The 20941-nt window shown below is 40.8% G+C and overlaps 1 protein-coding gene across 2 annotated transcripts in view; it reads right to left on the reverse strand.

Annotated features, from left to right (window-relative positions):
• Positions 1-19431, reverse strand: part of MAP7D3 (MAP7 domain containing 3) — a 75950-nt gene extending 56519 nt beyond the window's left edge. The window contains exons 1-3 of one of the 2 annotated variants that reach the window (XM_072626663.1): positions 19108-19431; positions 875-973; positions 699-779 (exon numbers count right to left, since the gene is read on the reverse strand). In XM_072626663.1, coding sequence (XP_072482764.1) covers positions 699-779; positions 875-973; positions 19108-19183 — 256 coding nt within the window. In that variant the 5' untranslated portion in view covers positions 19184-19431. The remainder of the gene's footprint in view (positions 1-698; positions 780-874; positions 974-19107) is intronic. The other variant, XM_072626664.1, reaches the window with a different exon arrangement.
• Between the last annotated feature and the right edge of the window lie 1510 nt (positions 19432-20941).

The raw sequence follows: 20941 nt of genomic DNA on the forward strand, positions 1-20941 counted from the left end.
CTCACCTCCATGTTACACTGAGGCGTTGGCATAGGACTTTAAATCTTTATTTCTAACTTCTATTCTATTACACGAATAATTTGCATTTATATGATGCTTACGCTGGGTAGTGTTACTATCTCCATTTTATAGATGAAAATGCTAAGACAGAGAGATTAAGGGACTTGCCCAAGGTCAGAGAGTAATTAAGTATTCAAGCTGGCACCACAGGCCAGGCTTTCTGCCTGATGCCAAGGCACTAACCAGTATGTCATGTTAATTATTCAGAGGTGATGCCTTATAACCAAAAAACACTATCTAAAAGCAAGATATTATTTATAAGCAAAGCAATAAAAAAGAGACATGTATTCTCTGTATTAAGCATCTCAGTTATTGCATTTCATTCTTCAGAATTAGCTCTGCTAGCATTCCCTCTCATTAATATTAAGGAATCTTGGTCTTAAGAAAGTAAAACTTTGCTGTTCTCTCTTTCTCTTCCTTTCCCAAAATAGAAATTACTCTTTAAGAAAGTTAAATAATCAAACCTAATCAAACATTTTCCCCTGGGTTCTCAATAGCTAATCTCACCTCCGTGTATGACATATCATACAACACAAAGAGCTGAGCAAAAACAAATGAGCCACCCTGGAAATATCTAAGCCTGATGTGATCACACTCGGTCATTCTGAATAAGACCACACATGGAACCTTGAATATACCATTTTGTTTTTCTCTTTCTTCTCTGCGTTCTCTTGCCAGTCTTTGCCTTTCATCAGATTTCAGAACCGAGCCATCTATCACTACATAAAAATAAATGGATAGAGAGTTAACTGAGGATATTGGCATTCAACAGATGACAATTTGAGAGCTATTACAAACACTACATGACTTATACCTGGCTTAGTTGAGGACTTTATATTTGAGGGCTGGGTGAGAACAGTAGCATTGCCACTTTGGTTTCTTCTTTCTTCGGCGATTGCTTGGGCTGCAGCAACTGAAACAGATCAAGAGGAAAATAGGGTTTGACATGTGGACTTTCACTTCATGGAGATCTCTTTGGTGATCTACTTGTTCCACATATCCAGGACCATTTATCTTAAGTTACAACTTAGCCTTTCAGGGTAGCCAGGGTTAAAATGTAGGTGAGTGACTCTCAGGGGTCAAAGTCTGGCTTGAAAGATACAGGCCACTTCTATGTGGTTGAAGAGTGAGAGAAAATACACATCATTCAGAGGAAGAAACAAAATTCCTCATGTCCACCGTAACACTCCACAATCCCATCCTCTATCTACTCTAACTTCCAGCTAACAAGTCCATTGATTGCACTTTTAATCACAGAACACTATAGAGTGGAAGTAACCCTAGAAATCACTAGTTCAGCTTATAGATGAAAAAACTGACGCCCAAAAAAGAGAACTGATGGGGCCTCAGCACCACAGCAAATTGGTGGCACAGACAGAGCTAGACTCTGGGTCTCCTTCCTGGCCATCCCAGAAGGGATAAAATGGAAACCAACAAGACTTGCTACCTGGCTACAAGAACAAGCCTCTGTCTTTCTTCCTCAAGATTTGATGATGCCTTCTTACTAGACCAAAATACTTGCAGAAGCAGAATTCTGACCTGATGCCCTTCCTTATTAAAGTCCTACTTGCTTAGAAGAGCTTAGACATGCCATGAGTGTCTTCAATTCTCTTTTATATTTATCTTTTGCTTTATTTTTAAATTTTATTTAGTATTTTATTTTTCCCCAGTTACATATAAAAACAATTTTAACATTTGTTTTTAAAATTTTGAGTTCCAAATTCCCTTCCTTCCACCCTCTCGACCCCCCTACTGAGGAGGTAAGCAATTCAATATAAGTTATACATCACATCTATCTTTTGAAAAAAAAAAAAAGGTACGAAAATAGCACACTGAAACTACAAGTGTAGTTGCTGCTTATTGTGTCAGTAGGAGACTGTCTGAGCTTGGCAAAGTCTACTACAAAAGCTAGTCTTCAAAGAATCTTGTAGTATGTTTTTGAATATAGTTTCTGACATGCAAAACACATTATTATATTCCAGAAAAGTGTTTTTAGGCCTGAGACCAGTAGGGATGCCTTGCAGCTGAATACCTCAACTCCAGATCTATTCCCTCCTTCTTAATATTCCCCTTTACTGCCTTTTCTGTAAACTTCCAAACCCCATGAGTGCTTTCCCTCTTTGATTTCCTGGCTAATGCCTAGTGTCTCTGTGGCTATACAGAGATGGGAAACCAATCAGATAGGCTGGACTCAATCAAGGATGCAAAGAGGAAGGCCATGCTGGAGAGAACACAATATTGAAGGTGTTAAGGGATCAATCGTTTAAAAATCTGAAGGAAAGACACCAAAGGCATGGGAAAAAGTCTTGGATTATATTAATTACTAAAATAAGGTGAATGAGAGAACATTAGGACCTGAAAACCCTACATTCCTAACTATATAAAACTTTAATAAGCAAAACTGACACACAAATTGAGGGCATCACTGACAAAGGAATGAAAAAAGAACAGGAGTTCTGGGTCACACGACCAACAAGATGGAGGACTTTCTCCAATTCTCACATCTCAAATTTCTCCAGAATAGGAATTATGGGCAAGAGTTTTCAATTTCCACTGTCTGAGATACCAAGAACCCTAAAGGAGATAAACCAATGATCTGACAGCAGAGAAGGCTAATCCTTAAAAATCTAATGTACTCACTCAGCACCCCCTCTCCCAACAGCCATCACACTCTGGGGCAGGGATGCACCAGAACTCAACTCTCTCCCCTCCACCCCAGTCCTGGGCTACAGAAAACCAAAAGGCAGAGAAGCTTGCTCTGGCTGAGACTGCAGCATGGCAGCCCTCTATACTGCAACAATACTCCAACAGAGAACTAAGGGAGAAAAGGAACGTTCTACTAGGTTTGAGGGGAGAAGAGAAAGGTGACAGGGCAGGCTCTTAGGTGGGGGCCAGTTCTGTCCCCCCAGAAGTCACCTGGGGCAAAAACTAAGATCAACGAAACATGAATTTTCCAACACGAGAAGAGGCTGGGACAGCTTTGGGGTCCAGCCCTGTGTAACTACTTTCAAAAAAGTAAAGGAATCAGAAAGTGATAGGGTCATATAAAGGAAAAAAGACTTAAATTTCCAAAGATTTCAGGAAGACAAAAACTCAGCTAAAGATTTTGAACACAAGCAAATAAACTAACAGCAAAGATATTAACAGAAGGGAAGATAGCCTCCAGATCATCTAAATGCATGAAGACATCTCTGAATAAATATTGCAAGACAAAGGAAAACAAGTCACTTCCTGAAGCAAGGATCCTGTGGATTCCCAAGAGAGCACAGAACCCCAGCAGCATGTTCTTGAATAATTTAAAAGAGAAATAAGAAGTTATGGCATACATGGCAAAAATAAGTGGCAGAATAGAAAAACTTGAATTCACAGTAGCAAACCTCACCAAAGAAACAAAGAACCAGTGCAAATAAATGGAAGTGAAGGATGATGTAGAAGAAGAGAGCCAAAAAGCAACAGCATTAAAAGAAGGGAGGAGGCAAACTTCTATAAAGAACATCCTATGGTGGACCAGGTCATTAGTTCCACAACTGACTGAAAGACATAGAGAATCTAAGTATTCGTTGATTATAAAATGGCATTTGATTCTATAGAACAAAAGAATGCCTTAAAGGCTCTCCCCTCCAACAAAATGTCATCTATCTGTATGTCTAAATCATACAAAATTCCTTGAAAAAAAGCTTTAAATGGCAGGCTGGGGATTTTGTATTTTATCCTATAAACGAGAATCCACTGAAGATTTCTGAGCAGGGAAGAGATGGGGTCAGATCTGTATTTTAGAAATACTAATTCAGCAGTTCTGTGGAAGAGTGATTGGAAAGGGAGGTGCCTAGGAGAAGGTAGGCCAATTAGGAGGCTATGGCAACAGTCCAGGAGAGTAATGATGAAGGCCTGAACTAGGGGAGAAGCTTCAAAACTGATGGGAAAAGGATAGATGTAGGAACTCTTGTATAGGCAAAAATGACCAAACTTGCCAAGAGCCAAGGAGTATGCTATTAAAACTACAATAACTGAATTACAGTCAGGCACGCCAGATTTTAATTACTTTTTTAAATGTGTGAATCACTCACTCCCACCCTTGAGATCACTGGTCCACTGAAGTTAATCATTCATTTGTTAAGGTCTCCAAGCATATGTATAAGGATGAAAGCAGACAAGTATGTTCTCTCAGAATCCCGTACTTGTCTTGGTACCCTTGGGATTCAAACCTCAGGGCTGTTAGCAGAAGGTAACACAAATTTCATTTGAGAGTTTCTTCAGAGAAGGTTAAACCTCAAAGTAAGGTAAGTTCAAACTACATAAAGCCTTGTGGATTAAAATCAAACCCTGAAAATATGCCTGGAAGCAAGTTTGTTGCAAAGGTACGTTACACCACCCAAATTATACTACGTTCTGTGTAATCAATGCGGACACACTATTCTATTTTATATAAGCTGCCAGTTTCAGAAGCTCAAGGGTAAACCCAAGTAGAGTACTCATTGAAAAGCTTGGTCCACCCCCAAAAGATTCATTTTTGAAAGAGACATTAATCTGTGAGGAAAATGAATTTTTAAAGTCACTCCCAATACCTGAGAACCAAGACCCACTGTGAACCAAGAAGCAACCTTATTTTCAAATACTAGTCTAAAAATAGCGTTACTTCTTAATCCACAGGAGGGTAGGAATTATAGGAGTCTAGATAAAGTGAACTGAATAAAGAATGTAAAAATATAGGTTTGGGCAAAATACTTTTGTATAACGAAAATATGACACTGGAAAGGTATTTTAAAAATAAGGCAGACTGTAGCTATGGAAATACTAAGTTTAGAGAAACCTTGTAAAACTAAAACCCTCTCACAGGAGGTGGGGGGAAAGCTAGGAAACTTTTCTGAGGAACTGTTTGCCCAATAATGTTGAATTCCAGACTGTAGTAAAGTATCACAATGGATCAAATCACCAACAATGAAGCGTTAGTTGGATTAGAGATCACAATACATAAACTGTTTTTAGAAGCATTTAGTATATTAAAAAGATGACATGAAAAACCTGAGGTCTTTTCTGAGCAACGAATGTTAGTTATTGATGGTTTTCATATTTAGAGCAACCAAATGCTGACAGTTTCCCCTCTAAAAACCCCTCGAACTCTCCTACCTAAGACTTTGTTCTAACAGGGTACAACCAAAGGCAAACAAGCTTGGAAGGAAGAACACTTCTCCATGACAACTAGTTCTATCACAGTAATAATCCTCCTAAAGCTCTTCTCAGGAACAATCATCTCAAAGAGCTTAATCTCAAGCGATGCCAATGATAAATACTCATCACAATACTTATTCAGCAGTTCTAAACTGTCACGCACAGCTGCTCCTCTCCAAGTCAGTGCCTATAAAATGTGCAGTTACAGCTCTCTGTTCGTTCTCTTCGGAGTCTTGTCTACAGAAGGAAAAATAAGAAACGAAAAAAAGGAGTATTTTTATTCAGTAGCAAAGGGAATAGTGACTAGTAAAGATTTAGGTTGGAAGTTTTATGAATAAAAATGGAGGAGTCACAAGTTCAAAGGTTTTAGTTGTATTTACTAACCCAGGAAATTAGTTTGCTTGTTTTTACAGCTTAATTGATTTTGTACTTACTACAGTTTGGAAAGCAAAATGAAAATAAATACCCACCACAAATTAATTTATTCAGCTCCCACTGAGCACAGGGTGCTTGGCTCCAGGAGTGTTTATTCTTACTTTGGGGGTGAGGGATTTGTTAAACTCCTTCTAAAATACGTTTGTCACTTTTTATCAGCTGACAAATTTTGAAGTCAATTACACCATGACTGTATTAAATGTGCTCTAATCAGGAAAAAGAAATCAAACAACAAATACATGGTTACTATAAAAGGAGCAACATTTGAAATTCAAGATTTTAGATCTGCTATGGTTTTTAAAGTGTGCTCAATACTTAATAAGATTTCTGGAGGTGTCTGCAAATCTATCTATGAAATGGTTAAGCTGCTCCAAACAGCTTATTAATTTTCTAAAGTCCCTAACTCAGTCTGTGAGGTCTGAAATGAACTCACAACAGCTAGGTGGCACAACGAGTAGAACAGTGGCCCTGGAGTTAAGAAGAATTCCCTAACTGTGTGATCAAGTCACTTACTCTGTTCTGGGTTTCCTCAAATGTAAAATGAAGAAAATAGTAGCACCTGCATCTCAGGATTGTTGTGAGAATCAAATGAGATAATAACTATACAGCACTTAGCATAGTGCCTGGCACATAGTAGGTGCTATGTAAATGTTAGCTATTGTTATTATTATTATATAATAACAAAACTCGAAGGGACTTTAGAGGTCAGGTAAGCTATTCCCCTCTTTTTATAGATGAAGAAACTAAGGCCCCCAAAGGTTAAATAAAATTATTTAAGTCTACTATAGGGAATTACTTAACTGACGGTTTTAATCTTGGAATTATCAGTTTCTATATACCTAGCCCAAAATAACCCATAACTAGAATTCCCTTAGCTATTCTCTTCTCACATGCCCTGCCTTCCTTTTCCTCCACCTGTTTGTATTCAGATGTGTAGACATGGTAAAACAGAAGGTTTTGAAGGAGTTAGCCAAACTTTGGTATGCCTAAATATGACTTTTCTCCTGAGAGAAAAATTCTGACTCTTTTTTTCCAAGACCAAGACCTTATTCTAAGTGGTTTGGATGAAGAGGAAGGCCTGCTGAGAAAGATGTCCAGACAGGAAACGGTCAGCAGGCTAAGGGCAAAGGGGCTTGGAAAGAGACTCAGCTGCAATCATCAGATGAAGGAAGAGAGGCTGAAAGGGATATTTCAGTTACTCTGCTCATTCTTTCTTCTTTCTCTGCTTGACTTGTGCTTACTCCAAACAAGGCCAGGGGCTGGCCTCCTAAGCCAGGTCCATAAGAGAAATGGGTTTCTGGATATTAAGTTACAGCTATCTAAGTTTTACACAAAACCATGACAATTCTCTTCTGTTCACTGATTCATACAGAGAGGCAACCAAATTCCTTAGTAGAGTGACTTCTAACCCTGGTTTCAAAACATCCTCAGGCTTTTCCACAATTATCTCAATGGATCCTTAAAAATTAAAACCATTTCTTTTGAAGGAAGAAATCCAACAGATCAACACCATATGAAAAAATGTTCCAGCTCACTAATAAGCAGAAAAATGCAAATTTAAATCACCTCCGAGGTTCTACCTCACACCCATCAAATGGTCAGAGGACAAAAATGGAAATGTTTTCTAGTTAATTCTCCTTAAAGCAACAATCTGACCATGTGATTTCCCCATTCAACCAACTCCAGGGTTTCTTATTGCCTCTAAGATAAAATATGAACCCCTGTTTAGCTTGTAAAGTCCTCCACAAGCTGGCTGCAATCTAGCCTTCCATCTACAGTGGACCTAACCCTCCCTGTTACACTTGGAAGACCCAACTACACCACACTTCTTTCTGTCCCCTGTTCACACACACCAGCAGTCTCCATGCACTGGCACCATCCTGGAATGCACTCTCGTCATTCCTCCCCTCCTTATGTTGGCCTCAGAGGCCCTCTCTTCATTTAAGATGCAGCTCAGGTGCCATCCTCTGCAGGACTTCCTTCCAAATCCCTAATGCCAACACCCTTCCTCCCAAACTACTTTCTAACTTTATAGTTATGCTGTTTTGTCTGTATAAGAAGTACAGGCATGCAGAATATATATAAAATTAATACAACTGGACCTCAAAGGGAGAGGGACTGCTTAGTGAATGTGGTAGGAGGAGAGTCTGGGAGTGGCATGGAGAACAAAGTGTGGAAGATGTATTCAAGTTGGGGGGTGGGGGGAGAAAGATGGGAAGAGGAAGTGAGCAGGGAGACCAGTAAATTGGGAGAATAGGTGAGAAAATGTAGCTGGTACTTGAAAGAGTATGGAGAGAAGCACTGCCATCAGGAGAGAGCTGTGTTTTAAGCACCAGAAGATGGAATGAGTGAGAAACAAAAAAGTTAAAGATGAAAAGAAGTTTATTGACTAAGGAACAGGCATTTCTGTTCCTTACCCTTAGGGGTACGCAGATGTGGAATGGGGCATTACAGTGGCTAGAGGTGAGGCAGAAAGCCATGAGGGGGATGGGAATTGAAGATGGAAATTGTCAGCTGGGGATTTGGAATTACTGGAATGGGGCAAGTACAAGGGGATAGAAGTAGGCTGACAATTTAAGAATGATACCAGAAAGAGTTATCACAGTGTTGGAGAAAAATCCAGTGAAGAAAGCAGAAGATTGGACTATTTGAAGTTCTTCCCTGAGTTTCAACCTCCTGGGAGGTTGTTATGGGTACTATGAGAAGCCTCACAGCAGGCAGAGATATCTGAGTTTGGTCAGAGGCCTAGGAGCCTTGTTTGTCCTAGAAAAGGATATGAGAGGGGGACAACGGATGGAACTATCTAGTCCCCAGATGGCATCAAAAATTTGGAAAAGGATTCAGAAAAATCTGAGAGGATTTGTACAAACTGATGCTTAGTGAAATGGGTACAGCCAAGTGATCACTTTATACAATGACTTAAAAGCTATAATCATTAGGATCACCAACTAGGATTCCATAATACCACTGGGGAAGTGTACTTCCCACCTCTTGGCAGGGAGGTGATGGATTAAGGGTACAGGAGGAGACAGATATTTTCAGAGCCAGTCAATATATGTAATCTGTTTTGCCTGACTCTATTTATTGGGGCAGCTATATGGCTCAGTGGATAAAGCACTGGGCCCAGGGTCAGGAAGAACTGAGTTCAAATCCAACCTCAGACACTTACTAGCTGTATGACTCTTGGCAAGTAACTTAACCTGTCTGCCTTAATCCACTGGAGAAGGAAAAGTAAATCACTCCAGTATCTTTGCCCCCATGGGCAAGAAAACCCCATGAACGGTAATAGTCCATGCGGTCATGAAGAATTGGACATGACTGAACAACAACTTATTTATTACAAGAGATGACTTTTTTCCTGACCCCATGCGGGAGGAGAGGAGAGGGAGGGAGAGGAAGAGATAGGAAGGCTGAGTTGGAGGGCACAGGATAAAGGGATACTAAAAGAAACAAGAAAATAATGTCAATGATTAAAAATACACAGAAGAAAGGAGGACATTCAGAAAAAAAGACACAGACAAGCTGGCAACTATTGCTACTATGTTAAATTTGAATAAAAAAAACAACCCAAGTTGTATGTATTAGAGAGAAAAACTGTATATCCCAAACATTCAGTCTCACCTGTTATTCTTTTTTGTTTTTGTCTCCATGTTAAGTTCATAAGAAAAGTTTTATAAAATAAACATAACCTACTATATAATGAGTACAGTAACATGTAATACTATTTTTCAAATATCCACAGATGTTGTGATTAATAATCCAAATTCATCTAAAAGATTTCATCAAGTCATAGCTTTTTGTCATGTCTTTTTAATCAGTGAATATTAATAATAAGACAACTAATATTATGTGGGGATCCATGAAATGGGTGAACCTCAAAAAGGTTCTCGATACTTGAAAAGGTTAAGGAAACCCCTGTTGTACACTATTTTTGAATAGTAAATAAGTTCCAAAGCAGTGTCCAGAAAGAAAAAGCTCTAACAAAGAAAATGCATTCCAATATTATATTTCTGTGTTAGAAATTTTCTCAGAGAGAAATACAATGGGAAGCATGGAGAGGTTACAAAACATCAGGCTAGGAACACTGCAGCGAGAAAACATTATTTTAAAACAGTAGATTCCCCCCTCAATTGGAGCCAGCAAATTGTTAAGTGTGAGCATTGCATTTCTAGGTCCACTTGCTGCATTCAGAAGTAAACCCTGGTTCCAGTTTGGAAGGAACTCTCCTTATGTGTTTGTACAGGGTTTTGGGCATTTAAAAACTTAAGTGAGACATGAATGGGGGGTGGGGCAGTTCAAGAGGAAGATTTTATATACATACATATATATATATCCACATATGCACTAAGAGGGAGTTGGAATACATCCTTCTTAGTTTGGTTAGTAGGGGGCTTTACTTCTGGGTGGGCAGAGAAAGCAGTTAACTGTAAGGCTAGAGATCCTAGGGAGAATCTTTCATTACTAACTTCTCGGCCTCTGGCCACATTTTCTGAAGGTAGAAGATGGAGTTGGGCAGTGAGATGAATAAAATCATAGAATAGAGCTGAAAATGATTTTAAAGGTCAACTAGTCAATCCCTCTGATTTTTTAGATGAGGAAACTGAGGTGCAGAGAGCTTAAATGACTTGTTTAAGGATTTTTTTAATGTTTGAAAAAGTTTTTAAAATGAACACATCTGTCATTTGGTGAAGTACAAATACATTTGGTATGTGGTCACTGAGGCCACTGGCCCAATTTATTGGTTACTGCTAGCCTGATAAATTGATCATGCTTAGGAAAAAAAATTTGTATCATTTCTAATAAACTAATGTGGACACACACTGAGCCATAAGGAGCATAAAACTATTCCAGTTTTCTTAGCCCAGGGGTGGGGAACCTATGGTCTCAAGGCCACAGAAGTCCTCAGGTGCAGCCTCTTAGACTGAGTCCAAGTTTTACAGAACAAATCCTTTTCTTATGGGGATTTGTTTTGTGAAGTTGGGATTCAGTCAAGGGGCCACACTTGAGGACCTAGAGGGTCACATGTGGCCTCGAGGCTGCAGGTTCTCTGATCTTGGCCCTTAGCCTGCACCCCAATCAACTTTGCATCTGTCACTCCTCTAAGACACCACCACCAAGTTCTAAAATGATCTATTCTCTCTGCTTGCTACTGATTCATACCTACTGTGGCAGAGGGAGAAAGAGGGAATTAAATATTTTGATTTTAAAAGATATTTCCAGGTAGCTGAATTAAGTGTGGAGATTGAATCAAACCTGCTTCCCTTCAAGCTTCCTACTCCAGCCTGTATTCAACTGATAAAGGGTCAACAAAGGAGATTACAGTAACTGAAGAGGACACATCAAAGCAGAGAGTCTTCTACTAGACTCCTTCAGTGAACCTTAGCAGAGTTGCCTTGAAAAGCACAAAATGCAAATAATAAACCTTTTTCCTTCAAGACATATAGCCAACAATGGCAGTACCTGGAGAATGCAGTGTGATGTAGTGGAAAGAACACTGGATTTAGAGTAAATGAGATCCTGGGCTCCAGTCTGGCTTCTGCTACATGAGTTGTAGGGCCTTGTCTTCTCTTCATCTGTAAAATAAGCTGTTGGACTTGGTAATTTCTGAGGTACCTTTCAGCTCTAAGTCTATAATCCTGGGATGCTACAAATTTTGGAAAAATTAAAAACAAACCAATCAACCATTCATACAGCCCAACTTTTGGCCTAATAATGTAACTGTGTACTAAGTGTTTGTCCAAATAGATGTGAGGGGTACAGCTTCATCAGCTTCACAACTGAAGAGACTGTTTTCTGACTCAGCCTCACACCCTTGTTTTCCCCTCAAGAGTAGGAATGTCTCTATTGCTTTTAAATCCTTCCCTTTCTTACCTTCAATTGAGATACTCCTACCACCACTCTCCCCCTACCCTCAACACAAGCACAGAGCAAATGCTTTAAAAAACTAACACTGCTGACTGGAAGTAGGTCACTTTTTATTTAACCAGTCAATAGATAGTTGTTTTCCTGTTTCTATAAATTTTGGCTGGGGTGCACAGCTCTTACAACTCACAAAGGCTTCCAGAAATATCTATTTTTGCTTCTCTTGGTAGTTACCAATTTTACAATCAAGTTAAGAAGTCCTACCTTAACCGATCAAAAAGAAAAATTTAGTGTCATCAATCTTAATCCAGATATTTATAAAACTCAATGGCTCTAGGATTTTAAGAAACTGTATTCATTCATTCAATTCCAACATCTAAGTAACAACCACCGACACCACCACCAAGGACTGTGTTAGGCTATAAAAGATATAAAGATAAATAAGCCTTGACTCCTTGCAGAAGCTTATAATACAATAATAAGTATAATTCAACTCAATAAACATTTGTTAAACATTGTGGGCAAGGCACTGATAGGCACTGGGACTTACATTTAATTTACATTCTAAATACAAACCTACAATATGATTAAAGTGCTAAAAGAACAATGTCCTATTCAAGTTACTAGAGAAAGCGAGATCATTTCCAACAGAGGACTCAGGGAAGGCTTTGTGGAAAAGGCTATGTTGGCCCTGGGCCTTAAGGGATGCCCAGAATTTCAAGAGACAGAGACTAGGGTGGGGGGGGAAGGAAGGTATTTCAGGAAGAGAAGAAAATGAACAAAAACAACAGGCACTGGATGTTTGCGGAATGGTGACTGGTCCGGTTGGGATAGAGCATAGAGCAGTGTTGTGATACAGGAGAAGAAAAAGGGCGCAAAGCTGAGTCAGAGACTGACTTGAAAGGGTTTTTAATGTCAAGGATCTGGACTTTATTCAGTAGGCAATAGAACTACTAAAGGTCTGGAACACCAACTGAAGTGTTAGTTGCACAGTACCTTGGAACTCTAAATTTTGCCTTTGACCACAGAAAGTAGGGACCTATTACCTGGATTAAAAAGTTGTTCATGTGATCACAGCTGTGCATTAGGATGATCTGGTAGTGGTATGAAGGAAGAAATAGAGATTGGTAGAAACAGGAGGTAAGGAAATCAGTTAGGTGACTTGCAACAGTGTAACAAAGAGGTAATGAGGGTCTGGACAAGGGCCACAGTAGTGGAAATGGAAAGGATGGGGTGAAATTCAGAAATATTAACAAGATTTGGGAAGAGGCAGAAATCAAGGATGACACCAACGTTTAACACATAAGCAACTTGGGAGAATGGTGGTGCCCTTGGATGGAAGAGTAGATCTTAGGGAAAAGAAAATGAGCTATTCTGGACATGTAGTGTTTGATGTAGAAGTACAGGACATTCTGGCAGATCACAGACTTAACACTGAAAGAAACCTTAGAGATCATCTAGTGCAACTCATCACTTTACAGAGATGAGGAAATGATACACTGTAAGATTAAGGGACTTGCCCAAAGTCACAAAGATAGTGGCAAAGTCAGGATTTGAACCCAGGTCCTATGTCACCCAATCTAGCACTCTTTCCACTATACCAAACTGCTTCTACAAGTAGGCACAGTAGGTAACAGGGGCACACAGATGTTTGGGCAGAGGAATGACACAACCAGTTCCTTTGTATAAGGAGTCATTCACATAGAGACAATAGCTTAAGCCATGGGAACAGATGAGATCACCAAGTGAGAGAGAAAGAACCAAGAATAGATATTTTGAGAATGTCTACAACATCAATGCTGATTTAATGGATATTTATATTTTTCAATGGTTTTCAAAACTGGAATATTATAATAGATCAGACTATCATTATTGCGCAGTAAGGTACAGTAGGAAAAGTTTCAGATTTGAAAACCTGGCTTCAAATTTTGGCTCTGCTACTTACCACCACTGTGACTAGGCAAGTTCATAACTCCTCAGGACCTCAGTTCCAAATATATAACATGAGAGGGTTGGACCAGATGACTTCTAAAGTCCCATCCTGGCCAATCCATGATCTCATGGTCTTTATATTATTGTTCCCTCTCTCTTCTCTTAAATCGGCCATGATGCTAAGAACAAATCAGCTGCACTAGGATTGCAGCCTAGAACCATGCTATAATTCCCAGATTCAACTGAAATGAACTACTGTACCAGCTAGTCCAAAAAAATACTGGCCAGGATAACAGCGCTAACAGAGGTTAAGGCAAATGATTGCAACAACTTTATCCTTTTTCTTGAAAATGACAATTGTAACAGCACTGAAATTACAGGACATTCCCTTGTTCGTTTCCTTGTTATTTATTTAAATTGCAAATTTTTCATCTTCCAGCCAAAAATCTCGTACATGTCATTAGGTTCAGGGTCTTTAACACTGTATTGTTCTGATTTTGCTGAAAGCCAAGTTCGTATCATTGTATCTTGACAGGTTCTGTTGATAGTATTGAACTTGATCAGTTATAATAAAAGAATGTTTTACATTCACTGAAGGGGTAATGGTTATGTTCCTGCCATTCCTTCCTTTCCATTAGTATTCTTAAAAGGATCTTGGAAGCATGTTAGTTTCCCAAGTTCACTGTTCATAACAATACTTGAAAACATTTTATCTTCTATTGAAACTAGTGCCAAAAGAACCCACCTAAAATTCCATCATTGCCCTCAATTTCCCATCCCAAGAAGATCAAAATACTCCATTTTCCAGCCTCTATTCAAGATAAGGTGAGGTGGGACCAGTAGCCTCATAACTATGATGTGTCCATGGTTGGTGGCTAAATCACACATTCAGATCCTCGTTACTTTGATCTTCTTGAGATGCTACGAGAAATATGTCTAAGTTTCCCAGGAATTTTGGGTTGATCATCTAGTTCATAGTGATGTCCCATAGTGGTAGTTAATTGCATAACTAAGGAAAGTTGAGAAATACTATGCCTCGCTAGTATAATTAATTAAATATTCAGGAACAAGAGATAAAGCTCAGTGTAATATACCTCCCAAAGGACAAACCAAAAGAAAAGTTCCTAATAATTTATAAGATCCAAAGCAATGGTTACTAGATAGGAAGGCTTTCACTTTTGGGTCACCATTTCATTATGGCCTAGGTATACACTACTGTTATCATGCTGTTCTCTCTAAAACCAGGTGACAAGTTTAGATGAAAGGGTAAAAAAACCAAAGCATACTATTAAGGAAGTCAAGGCCCCTTTTTCTGCTAATCCACTTCTTTTGAGAACACCTAAAAGACCTGTATTTTGCTGTTCACTGAGGCAAACCTGTTCATTCATCCACTTCAATCAGTATTTCCAGAACAAAAGGTAATTGTCATCTTACCAATGACCCTACAGCAAGGGTTCTTAATATTTTTTGTGTCATAGGTTCCCCTTCTTTGGTGGCCTGGTGAAACCTAATAATGGAAGGAAATGCTAAATTTCGGTTAGAGATTAGTGAAAATAAAGATGTAATTTTTCTCCCATCCAAGTCCACAGGACCTGCTTCCCCTGCAAAGGGTCCCTGGACTTCAGGTTAAAAACCCCTGCTCTAGAGTGCCTCCTAATGGCAAAAAAAAGGAGTAGCTGTAGATTTTCTTAAAAATTCAACAAACAGCTTTTAGCACCTAATCAGAGGCAATGGGAGTTTATTCAGTTCAATATAAGAAGATATGTCTAATAATTGTAATTATTGAAAAAAGAGGAATGGGCTGCTTTGTGAAATACTGAGTTTCAGGCACTAGAAGTGTTCAAACAGAAAAACTCCTTGCCAGAGTGGTAGGAGAAAGGATTCCCATATAGATGAAAAGTCAGAACTGTAGAGTTCAATTCTTATTATGTCTACTATATAAAGTACTTTGGGAGATAAAAAGTAAGATCATAGGCCCTTCCATCAATGAATTTATAACAGAAGAGGCAAGACATCTGCAGAAATAAATATAACACAGGTATCACATAGACAAAGACCTGAATAGAAGTTGAGAAAAGAAAGGGGAGGAAAGACTGCAAGGGATGTGATAATATTTTAGATGTTGCCTTAAAAGAGAGACAGAATTCCAACAATTAAAGATGGGAGAGAGGAGCTATTTCAGGTGCAGGGAACAGCAAAAGCAAAGGCACCAACCAGGATAGGAGTTGAATTTGGCTAGGGAATATGGCATGTGAAGGGGAGTGGCTAAGAGAAGCATCATAGGACCAGGCTTGAGTGCAACAGTGGGGTTCAGAATCTATTGCTGATATTTCCTAGATGTGTGACAATGGGCAAGTCATTTAACTACACCAAACTTTAGTTTCCTCATCTATAAATGGAAGAACTAATATTTGCACTACCTTCTTCACTAAATTGTGAGGAACTTTTTTTTTTAATTTTAAGCTCTAAATAAAGCTAAATACATTTTTAAAAATGGATTACTAAAAGGCTGAAAAGGTATGTTGGGGTCAAAACGATGAAAGATCCTTAATGTCACGCTTTAATTTGGACATAATTTGATAGCAGTGGGGAGTGATATGATCAGAGGTGTGCTTCGGTGTCCATGGCAGACCTAGTCCTTGGTTTGTTTTTTTCCCCACTTTCTGACTTGGTTTTCAAAATACATTTCCCTGAAAAGGAGGGGAATGCCTGCCTAGCTTACCATTACAAGTGATATTTTCAAGTCAGTCCTACTGGCCAATACTTATTCTGCACTGAACAAGAGAGAGGCACAATATGGCAAAGGCAGTCCCCAAATCATTTATAACTGGTTTTAGAATGTTTTTATGTTACACTGACTATTGTCTATGGTCCATTAATTAGCTCAATTTGTGAGAACAAGTAACGAGTGCCAGCTCTGTATGGGCCAGGTAGCTTTGCTCTCATCCATGGCCAGAGACCATACCCTTCAGCACATTCATTTATTTTGCCTTTGGTCAAGGAGAGGCAAAAATGTGAGGCTAAATAACTCTAAGTACAAACTGCCAATAATGTGAGTTAGTAACATTAAATCTGCATGGTAAGAATAGAACAGTGCTGATGTTCTGGACCCACAACACTCTAAAGTCAGTGATGCTAAGTTATTCTGGACCTCCAATTTTTAAGAGAGATAACCTTTGTTAACTGCAAAATGAACAGGTCTTCTGTCATACAAAGACATGTAAGGAATAGTAGGTATAACTTACTTCAAGATTTTGACTCTATGGAAAGAGAAAAAAGAGAATGCTCATTGTCCAAGTTTGGCTCCAAACTGCTGCTTTTTTTTTTCATTTTCTCTATGCAGATAGAAGATAGTGCACTCAAAAAGACCTTCAACAAATGATTAATTTATTCAGATTTTGTGGGTATTGTTTGTAAAGGAAATATGTTAAAGACTATCATAAGTTTTTGGTATGTTTCTAACATTCTTTATCAAATTAGTGGAACCAATAAAAACAGTGTGACATTTTAATTGGTCCTCATGTGTATGTAAAACACCATGGACTTGAAGTCAGAGGACCTAGATTTGAATCCAAACTCTTTTACTTGCTACTTGATCTTGAATAAGTCACCTTATAACTCCCTGAACCTCAGATCCCTTCTATGTAAAATGAGATGGTTGGACAACCTCAATGTTCCCTTCCAGATTTTCAATTTATGATTCTATAAAAGAAAACTAATTTCAACTGAAATAATTCTTTGGTTTAAAGTTGTTCACATAACTAAAATTTCTGTTTACTATTATCATCAATAGCCCAGAAGTTGCTGGGAAAGATCTTTTTAAAAAAACAGTCATTTTTTTTTTCCTGCTAGAAGCTAGGAATCAAAAAGACAGAAAAATTAGGGAGAAAGGGCAACTCACTTTAGGCTAGAACTTTGTATAATTTTGAAAGATGTAGTTATGTTAACTATCCCCAGCACAGAGGCAGACTGCAGTAGTAGGAAAAGTTTCCTTTGAGTAATGTGTTTACAATATGGCTCTATTATTTTTGTTTGTTTGAAAAATTATTAATGTCTACAATAGCCTAGTGGATTTGAAAAAAAACCCAATAAAACACGACCTTCTTTAAGTGTCAAACAGAAACGATTTGGAGATTTATCAAGACAACAACTCTTAGCACATTGACTGTGTATCATTTAAGTCACTGAGATACACAAATCGAATGTTAGAGAGCCTGGAGTATCAATAAAGCGAACGTTATTATAAACTCTAGGTTGACGGACCAAATACTGGAGAATGCTTTTTCTTGGTTCTCTCAGGACACATATACTACTTTTTACTTACTTCTTTCTGAGGAAAATATACTATCCACAGAGTGTATACAAAAGTCAAATTCTAACAGCTCGATTTCACTAAAGGTGATTTTCAATTCATTCAATCGATCCACCCAAACTCGGCAACCCACAACGACAGTATAAAAGGGTTATCATCATCATCACACTAGTTTGTTGTTCAGCCACCTGGGGCAAGTAGCCTGTTCTAGAAAGCCTGAAGAAATTCAATTAACAAGAGTTTTAGAAAAGCCTTCAGGTGTGGTGAAATGGTCAGGAGTTGAACCTCACAGATAATCTGCCTTTTGAGCTAGATTCATTTGCCCTCTATAGGTACTGTACTGTAAGTTTCTCGACTGATGATATCTTGTAGATATCACTTGCTGCTGCAGCAAAAACAAAACAAAACAACCCAAAAACCTAACTCTGGAGTTGCAACAGCACCCCCCCTCCTCCCGCACACCAGTTAACATTTTTGAGGAGTTTGGGTGAAGGGAGGTTATAGTAGGGTATTAGAAACTTAAGACACTGAAATGGAAAAGGGACTCTGAAGTCATCCCTTACCTGCCTCACCCCAGTTGTTTTACCGTGGGTTTGGTTTTTTCAAGGGGGGGGGGGGAGAAAGGAGGAACATTGGGGGAGGGAGAGTAGGAAGGAGGGAGAGGGGAAGAATATGGGGGAGAAGAGGGAGAACATGGGAAGGGAAAGATTGGGGAGAGAGAAAAGGGGGAAAGTTGGGAGGAGTGGAATATCAGTTAGAGCGACAGGAGGGGCTCCCCCCAGCCGGCCATTCCTCTGTCCCCGCGGCCCCCCGCATCTCGCTCAGAGCCCGAGAGGGATCTGGCGTCCGGTCCCGCTTCCTCCTCCTCCTCCTCTCTCCCTCCCCGCGCTATAACGGTTTTGAGCGGAATCCGCCCGCGGCCTCGCAGCTGCCGCACGCCGGGCCGCCCCCCACCCCGTCCCGCCCCGGACCTGCTGGGGCCCGAGGAGAGCCCCCGGAGGGGACAGCCGTGAGTTTCCCCCAAGTTGAGGGGGCTTTTCCGCAGACCCCGCCCGAGCCAGCCCGTCCCGTCCCCGGGCCAACAGTCAGTCAGTCCGCCTGTGCCGGGCGGCTCCCCCCCGCCCCCGCCCCCGCCCGCCGTGGCCCGGAGGGGAAGGGGCCGGGGAGCCCGGGGCAGGGCTGGCGGGGGACAGCCGGAAAAGTGACTTCTCTCTTCTTCCCACTTGGTGGAAGCGATCCCCAAGCAGCCCGCCGCGCGCCGCAGAGCCTAGCTCGGGGAAGCGGGGCGGAGAGGGCAGGCGCGTCCCGGGCCGAGCTCGGGGGCTAGGACTCCTCACCCAACTGTTCTCGCATCCCCCTGAGCGATGTCCCGCTGTTACAGCTCCCGCTCCCGCTCCCGCCGGCGTCCGCCATCTTCCGTCCCGGGAGCCGCGACTGACTTGGAAGTCGCACTGCGCAGGCTCGGGGGCGCCGGCCTCCTCGACCTCGCCGCCCGCCTCTCCAGTCCCGGGCGTGCGAGGGTGGGGGGAGGAGGCCCGGGCGTGGGAGGCGGGACAGGCTGGCAGCTCCCCCGCCGCGCAGACCCCGACCTCCGGTCGGACATCCCCTGACCGATCCCTGCTCCCGCCTCCCCCCACCAGGTGATAACGAGGGCGAAAAAAGGCCCCCCCCCCCCGGGGGGGGGGCAGAACTCTTAAGAGTTCAGAGTTGGAGAAAGTAGAAACAGCACCCTAAGAGGTGGACTGTGATGGGGCCGTAGGTCACCCTAGCTCCTCAGGGGATGTGCCCATTTACCAAGTCATCGGAGCACAAGTCCCACTGGCTAGAGATGCTCATGGCGGACTAAAGGGCCCCTAGAAACTTGAGGAATGTGACTAGTAAGCTACGGGGCAACTGACAGGAAGATAGATAGGGAGATGGATAGATGGATGGATGGATGGATAGATACATGGGTAAATACATGGGTAGATACATAGATTACATAGATCGGAATTCAGAACGTCAGGCTATTCAATCCAACCCACATGCCCAGTAATAAATGGTCAATCAGCCTCTGCTTGAGGACTTAGGTTGAGGAGGACCCCACTCACTCTACCTCAGGAGGCAGTCCATTCTACTTTTAAGAAGTTTTTCTAGACCGCAAACCTAATTCTGCATCTTGGCAGCTTTCATTTGTAACCCTAACCCTTTGAAGCCAACAGACTAAACTTAATCCCTCTCCAGAAGGAGGATCCTTCAGAAATTTAGACACAAACCCCCACCCACCAGAGAGACCTCCCCCCTCCAAACATCCTTTGGTCCTTCAGTTGACATTATTTGGAGGCTCTTTACACAGCCAGTAAGTATCTGAACCAGAGTTGGAGCCCAAGTCAAGTTCTCAGTGTCTTTAACTACTCTTCATATGATATGATCTTGAGCCCCCACTATTAAATACAGTAAAGGTCTGAGCCAGAATCAGACCCCAAGTCTTCTGAATTCCCTATCCAGGGCTCTTTTCCTATACCATAAGGATGAAAATTTCTCTCCTTTCACTTCTCACCTCACAGTAGCATCCATCACAACCATCTCCAAAACTCCCCTATATTCCCTCAGCACTCAAAATTGTTATTGTCCTATATTCATGTTTTATATTCGTAAATCCGGATTTTTATATCTGTTTCATTCATCACCCTGCTTCTTCTGTGATCTTGGGTAGGTCACTTCTCCCTGGACCTCAGTTTCCCTCTCTGTTAAATGTAAAGGGTTGGACCAGATGGCCTCTGAGGTCCCTTCCAGCTCTGGAGTTAGGAGTTTAGGATCTTATCAACTTATATCCAACTTATATCTAACTTAACAACATTGGTTAGCATCTCTCATCACTAAGACTCTTCATTCCACCTTTTACACTGGGAGGATAGGCAATTACTAAACCCTCAGTCACATACATTTTTTAAAAGAGTGACCCATGCAAAAAAATTACCATGATGTAAAAAAGCAAAGCAAGCATCCTTGGCTGTGGTGGATAGAGAGCTGGCTTCGTAGGCAAGAAGACCTAGCCTGGGGTCAGTTCTACTTCTGACACATACAGGCTGTATAACTCTGGACAAGTCCTTTAACCTCAGTCGTGGTACCCCCAGACAAGTCTGTAAGACTAAATTGTAGAAAAGATGATGATCTGCATGAGAAGGAGTT

The sequence above is a fragment of the Notamacropus eugenii genome, chromosome X (genome assembly GCF_028372415.1).
Source record: "Notamacropus eugenii isolate mMacEug1 chromosome X, mMacEug1.pri_v2, whole genome shotgun sequence".
NCBI lineage: Eukaryota > Metazoa > Chordata > Mammalia > Diprotodontia > Macropodidae > Notamacropus > Notamacropus eugenii.